The following is a 6797-nucleotide window of genomic DNA, read 5'->3' on the forward strand; positions in this document are numbered from 1 at the left end:
TTAGTGAAGTTGAACATCTTTCACATTTTGGAAACGATATTTCTTGGGGTGAAGTTTTCTGTTTCTGCCTTTGCTCATTTTTTGTTTTGTTTTGTTTTGTTTCTATTTGGTTGTTGATTTTCTTGAGATGAATTTGAAGAACCCTATATAACAAGGGTTCCTCATCCATTTTCTCTCCTATATGATGCCAATGATTTATTTTTTTGAGGCCAGTCTCTCTCTGTCACCCCGGCTGGAGTGCAGTGGAACGATCTCGGCTCACTGCAACCTCTGCCTCTTGAGTTCAAGTGATTCTCCCCCCTCAGCCTCCCGAGTAGCTGGGATTACAGGCATGTGCCACCACACCTGGCCAATTTTTGTATTTTCAGCAGAGATGGGGTTTCACCATGTTGGCCAGGCTAGTCTTGAACTCCTGACCTCAGGTGATCTCCCCGCCTTGGCCTCCCAAAGTGCTGGGATTACAGGCATGAGCTACCGAGCCTGGTCAATAGTTTAATTTTTAAAAATAATCTTCCTGGTACAAATAACCTGGCACCAGTTTTTTTTATTTGAGTGAGAAAACAAGAATGTGTCACTGTTATTTTTTTTTTATTTAAATTTTTTTAGAAAAAAATTTTAAAAAGGGACAGGGTCTCTCTATGTTGCCCAGGCTGATCTCTAACTCCTGGGCACAAGGGATCCTCCTGCCTCGCCCCCTAACATGCTAGGATTACAGGTGTAAGCCACCATGCCCGGACAACAGTTATTTCTTAAGAGACGAGCATCAATACCGCATGACTGTGGTAGCAGGAGATGACCACGGAGCAGCCTCATTTGAGCACTAATAAACAAATCTTAAATAAGCATTAGAAACAAAATACAGCAGAACATTAAAAGTACAATACACCTTGCAAAGTGGGTTTATTCCAGAATTTGAGGGTTGTTTAACATTTGGAAACATACATACATGATTCATTAGATAATAAACAGGTCACAGGATCCTAGCCTTTTAATAGACGTCCTCACTAAAGGATGTCTCAGTCACACTTTCAGTCAAAGCCATAAAATGCCAGGAAAAAAATAGGGTCTATATGAAGGAAAAATAAAATTCTACTTCTCCACACTGTCATTTCTGGTCTATGAAGAGGATAATATTGATTCCCTCCATATGCAATTGTATTGTCCTGATGCAAAGCCAGTCTCATACATGCAGGGTACACATATGAACAGGTACATAAAGCCGCTAGAACAGAGCCTGGAACCAAGTAGATGTGCAAGAAATATTAGTCGTTATTACTATTACTACTTAGGGACTTAAGGAAGCCTTGACTTGGGTAAATACAGATGTTCTTGGAAAGAAAGACAACGCTTCACCATGTCGGTTCTACATGAATTAATTCAGACTTGGAATGAACTGTTAGTCCCAATGATTTCTTTTCTTTTACATATACTCTACTGGTTCTAAGTTTCAACTAGGTGAATAAAGAGAGTGGTTAAACTAGAAATCTGAGGGAAAAGTAATGAAATAGCACTTATGTTAGCAGTTTTCTTTAATAAGTTTTAAAGATGGGAAATTGGTGCTCTGCAATACGTTATGGGTCGTATGTCTGTAGGATTTTATATACTTGTTCTTATTTGTCATGGAAACTTATGCCTGTATATGCAGACTCATTTCTGGCTTGCTTGGAATTAACTCTACTGTGAATAATTTGTAATTTCTATGGTTATGATTTATGAAAAAGAATAAACCATGATATATTTAAAAAGGATTATAATAATGATGAGGATAAGGCTGAGATAGTCCTCAATGTGTAGCCAAGCACAATTGATCACTGGAATCCTCTCCAAACCCGAAGTCTTTCTGCACCAGGAGAATGGCTGGAGGGGATCTAGGGGAGACAGTGGAGACTCTTGTTCTGCAGGCAAGCAGTCCCTGGCTAACCCGCCTGAAACTTGGAGAATGCTTCCCTTCCTAGCTCTCCCCTTGCCCTCCAGGGTCAGGAGTTTTCTTGTTCTGGATGTCTTGGAGCTCCATGCTGGTTTGGAGGACTTCACATGCTCTTTCGGGGCTCCTTTGCCTTTAGGGCTCACTTGGTGTTATAAGTAGAGAGGTCTTGCCTGGAAACCCCTTAAATGACAAGGCTGCTTAGAATCCATGTGCATCGAGGCAGATGAAAAAGCTCTGGAGATGAATGGTGGCGATGATAACACAACACTGTGAATGCACTTCATGCAATGAACTATACACTTATTTACAGTTAGACAAAAAATGGTTAAAATGGTCAATTTTGTGTTATGTATATTTTACCACAAGTTTAAAAAATATGGAGGTGGGGAGGGTTGCACTCCAGGTTTGGGTGTCTGAACAGTGTATCCTGCATCAGGTAGTTCATCCTCTGTGTGTTGGGGCTCACCCTGCGCTGAGCAGAAGTACCTTCCTTATTTCTCCTTTCACGCCAGGGTGCCCATGTCCAGAAGTTCAGGCTGTCGGTCAGGTGGGAGGTAAAAGAACAGATACTCAGATTTTGTTGACAAAGTATCCACTGCTCTGCTTGGAACTGCACTGCCTGAGTGCCCATGTGGAGGAGAGTTATGCAAAAAGGACGAAACACAGTCCTCACTCTTCCTTTTTCTGCCTTCTGCTTTCCAGCCAACTTCTTCCTTCAATTTTGGGCAGCTCTAAGCTGAGTGAAACTTTGCAAGTCACACACCCATGCCTCTTCCTAGAGCTTGCAGTCCACTGTAAAATAACCCAGAGGGTGGTCGGGAAACCGAAACCACGACTAAGGTCTGTCTACTGATGGGGCGCTCAACAGGAAAGGTTGGAGTGAGAGAACAGGGTTTGGGGGCAGAAGCCTCCGGGCCATTGTTTCCTTAGCTAGTGCTTCAAGCACCAAGGATCCAGAGGGACTGGTCCCAGGCCTCGTCACAGAGCACACATTAAAGGAAAGTCATGGAAAACAATGGACAGATATATTAATTAATGTTTTCTTTATTGAAAGAAGTTGGTCTCCCTTGCCCAATTTCCAAGTTACCTTCTTAGTAGAATTGGGTCACATTTTAGAGAAACATTATTGAACAGAATATTTTCAGATTTTCAGGGGTCCCACATTCCAAATACATTTTTTCAAGTGTAAATCTTTGGGCACATTCATTCTAGACGTGGAGTTTTTGTTTTGTTTCTTAGGAGGAAGAATGAGAGAAGGAACACGGCTTTCAGATTTAAATATAAATGTCTGAAAATACCTAAGTTCTTAGGAGAATTTTTAAAGGGAAAATAAATTTATGAGGCTAAGACTTTGAGGAAATGAGAGTAAATGAGATATGTGAGAAATATTCCTTTAAAGATGTGTGCACACTTTATATCCACGTGGCAGGAAGTCAGAGTGAAGCAAAGCCTTGCCTGAGGTTTCAACTCTACGCTCAACTTTCTTATCAGCACAATTTTTCCTTCTCGAGGACACTGCCCGAAGCAGATGGGAGGACAGAAGCTCTAAGTGCAGTGTCATAAACAAATAGAAGTGGGGACAAGGCAATGTCCTAGGCAGGGGTTAGGGGTCTGGAAGAGAATCCAAAAGGGGACATTGCATACCCAGCTGCTGGCTTCCCTTGCACAAGGTAGCCCTCCCTCATGCAGGTGGATGCACCAAGGAGACAGCAAGGAGACCTGATGGTAGGAAGTGGATTCGAAGCTGGGCGGGCTCTGCTCAAACTCTGGTCCCATATTCACCAGCTTGTGATATTGAGCATTGCTTAACCTTGTGAAACCTCAGCCACTTTACCTGTGAGATTCATAACTTTACTCACCTGGAAGGGCAGCTATGAGGATTCAATGGCATGATATATGTAAAAGGATGAGCACAGTGACAGGCATATAGTAAATTATCAGGAAAGGGAAGTTCCCATCAAGTGCCAGTCACAGTCTGTCACCTGCTTACTCCGCTGAAAGGAGGGCATCCGGTCACACCCTGGTCTCTGCTGTGGCTCCCTCCTATCCCCCTTTCTCCAGGATTGACTTTTTCTGTATCAAAGGATTGGAATTCAGATGTAATGCTTTCTGGTAACCACTGATTAAAAAGCAAACCAAGATAAAAGCAACCACTTTCAGATGGCTGCACCGCATAACCTTCTGTGTAGCGTTGGCTTTGGACAGGACCAAGCATCTTTGTGTCCCATGGTTTATGTCTATGGCCAACTGATCTGATTCTGTAAAAAGACACGACCTTACTTGCCTGGGGAGACTGGCTTGATACACCATTTTTCATGCATTTCTATTTGTTTATGACACTGCACTTAGAGCTTCTGTCCTCCCATCTGCTTCGGGCAGTGTCCTCGAGAAGGAAAAATTGTGCTGATAAGAAAGTTGAGCGTAGAGTTGAAACCTCAGGCAAGGCTTTGCTTCACTCTGACTTCCTGCCACGTGGATATTAAGTCTTGCCTCTGATCTTAAGTCTTGTTCTTTCCCCTTCTTGCCATGATGTTTTCCTAGATGATGACAGCAGTGATCCAGGATCCCCATCCATCATGTTCAGCGCACTCTCTCGGATAGGGTCACTTCAGAAGCAAGAGGCACAAGAAATAATCCCGATGAAGAGCCTACACAGAGGAAGGAAGGCATTCAACTCTGGTTATCAAAGAAACACAAGCCAAGAAGAGTACTTGGGTGGCGTAAGGAGGGTGGCTTTAAGGCCCAAACCTCTGTTTCATGCAGTGGATGAGGAGGGTGAGTCTGGAGGGGAGAGTGAGGGCAAGGCCTCTTTGGTCGAGGTTCAGTCGAGGTGGACAGCTGACCATGGACACGGCAGGGACCATAACAGGTCCCACAGTCCTTTGCTCCAAAAAAAATAGTGTTATTGTCCACAAGATTGTGTTGGTGTTTCTCAAGAGTCTGTCTTCCTGTGACTGTGAAAGAAGGATTTCTGGAATTCAGAATAGAGCCATTGAGTTTGCTGTTTTGAAGCTGTTAGACATCGATCTATAAGCAGCAGGAAGATTTTTTTCCAAGGACTGGGAGCAAACTTGCAGGCTCTTCCATATTCTTAGTGTGGGATATCTTTAGATGAATTCCCTGTGAGTGAGAGAAGTTAATCACCCCAGGAATTAGACACTAAGAATTCCTAAGAACTTTCTATCATGAGCATCGGATCCAAGCCATATATTGAAATACAAATGGGATTGGTCAGTAATTCACATTGCCAATATGCATATGCAACTTATAATCCAATTAGAACTAGAAGAGGCTTTGAAGTCACCTGACTCAGCCCCCTGTGTTTACAGAAAAGGACATGTAGTCCCTGTGAACCATGGTGAGTTTATAGTCGGATTGCCCTCCCTCCAAAATGAAACTGATTAGATTTTGATTTCATATTCAATATGCAATAATTATGTTTTATCAGAGATAAAATGTATTATGAATTTGCTTTATTTAGTCAGTAGCAATGATAGATGTGATACACACTATAGGATTAATATGTGAACAGTGGGGTTACGGTCTATTTCATAATTGGAATATTTATTTTAAAAATGAACATTAGAAACAAAACAGCCATAAACGGAGTTTAATAGCAATGACATTAACAACACGTATTTATTAGGGGTGCATTTGTAGGGTGTGACATTTTACCCTAGGGTATAAAACTATTTTTCAATTTCATTTTCCATCCCCATTATCTCTGAATTTGACCTTGAATCTCACACTCCAGCTCTTCAATTTTACTCACTTTTTGTCTTCTCTTCCACCTTCCCTCTCTTCTGGCCACCAGTAGGTTAACAAACATTTATCAAGCATTGTTATTGGGTCAAATGACTAACGCAACTAACCAAATACCCTTTTGCCATCACTGTTTTTGGCATTTCTACCATCCTTAGCTGATTTAATCTTATATGTCTTTAAAGGCCATGACCAAGGGCATCCTGCTCCCTAGACCAGCCTTTACCTTCTCCCTTGGTGCCCTACATCCCTTTGGATATGCTATATACCTTCTCTGTGAATTATGTCTATGCATACACACGTCAATCTGTTTTGGTGGTCAGTGGGCTGAAGGACAGGGAGGACAGTTTGTTCATTTTAAATTTTATCCATTTATCTATTGTGTTTTTTATCTCACCCCTTTACCTATTTTGTAATTTTTGGCTTTTTTTTTTCATCTTTTTCTGTTATCGGTTATCACAGTGCCTTGTGCATGGTAGATTATAAATGTTAAACTGACAATAACGTTTTAGAGCTGTAATGGGCATTTGAAAAGGTGTCATCAGGCATTTTTATTTTGTAGATGATAAAAATGAGGTCTTGAGATGCTCTCTGATGCCAACTCAGAGTTTGTTTTTCCTTGAAGGATGCTTGCTTGTCCTCTAATATAACCCATGGATGCTAGTTACTGAAGACATGTGCTTTCTCTTGAATGTATCTTTTTTTTATGACTTGAACTCATTTTCCTGCTGCAGTGGTAGAAAGGCCATCAAAGAAGCCCGTTTGTCTTCCTCCTTCTGAACCGGAAATATAAAGTTGCTTCTAAATTGTCTAAATATCTTGATTTTAATAAAAATTACACGCTATGAAATTACAGTAATCAGCCTAAAGGGATAGAAGCACACATAAAACTCAGGAATCTTTGGTTTTGTCCTCGGTTTTTTGTTTGTTTGTTTTTTGTTTTGTTTTGTTTTGTTTTGTTTTTGTCACCCAGACTGGAGTGCAGTGGCATGATCTTTGCTCATTGCAACCCCTGCCTCCCGGGTTCCAGCAATTCTCCTGCCTCAGCCTTCCAAGTAGCTGGGACTACAGGTGCGTACCACCACATCTGGCTAATTTTGGTATTTTT

At 41.6% G+C, this 6797-nt stretch overlaps 1 protein-coding gene across 1 annotated transcript in view; it reads left to right on the forward strand.

The window, feature by feature from the left end:
* The window catches only part of SLC9A4 (solute carrier family 9 member A4), a 60128-nt gene extending 54503 nt beyond the window's left edge, over positions 1–5625 (forward strand). The window contains exon 12 of the mRNA XM_010356561.2: positions 4469–5625. Coding sequence (XP_010354863.1) covers positions 4469–4827 — 359 coding nt within the window. The 3' untranslated portion in view covers positions 4828–5625. The remainder of the gene's footprint in view (positions 1–4468) is intronic.
* The last annotated feature ends 1172 nt before the right edge of the window (positions 5626–6797 follow it).

The sequence above is a fragment of the Rhinopithecus roxellana genome, chromosome 17 (genome assembly GCF_007565055.1).
Source record: "Rhinopithecus roxellana isolate Shanxi Qingling chromosome 17, ASM756505v1, whole genome shotgun sequence".
Lineage (NCBI taxonomy): Eukaryota > Metazoa > Chordata > Mammalia > Primates > Cercopithecidae > Rhinopithecus > Rhinopithecus roxellana.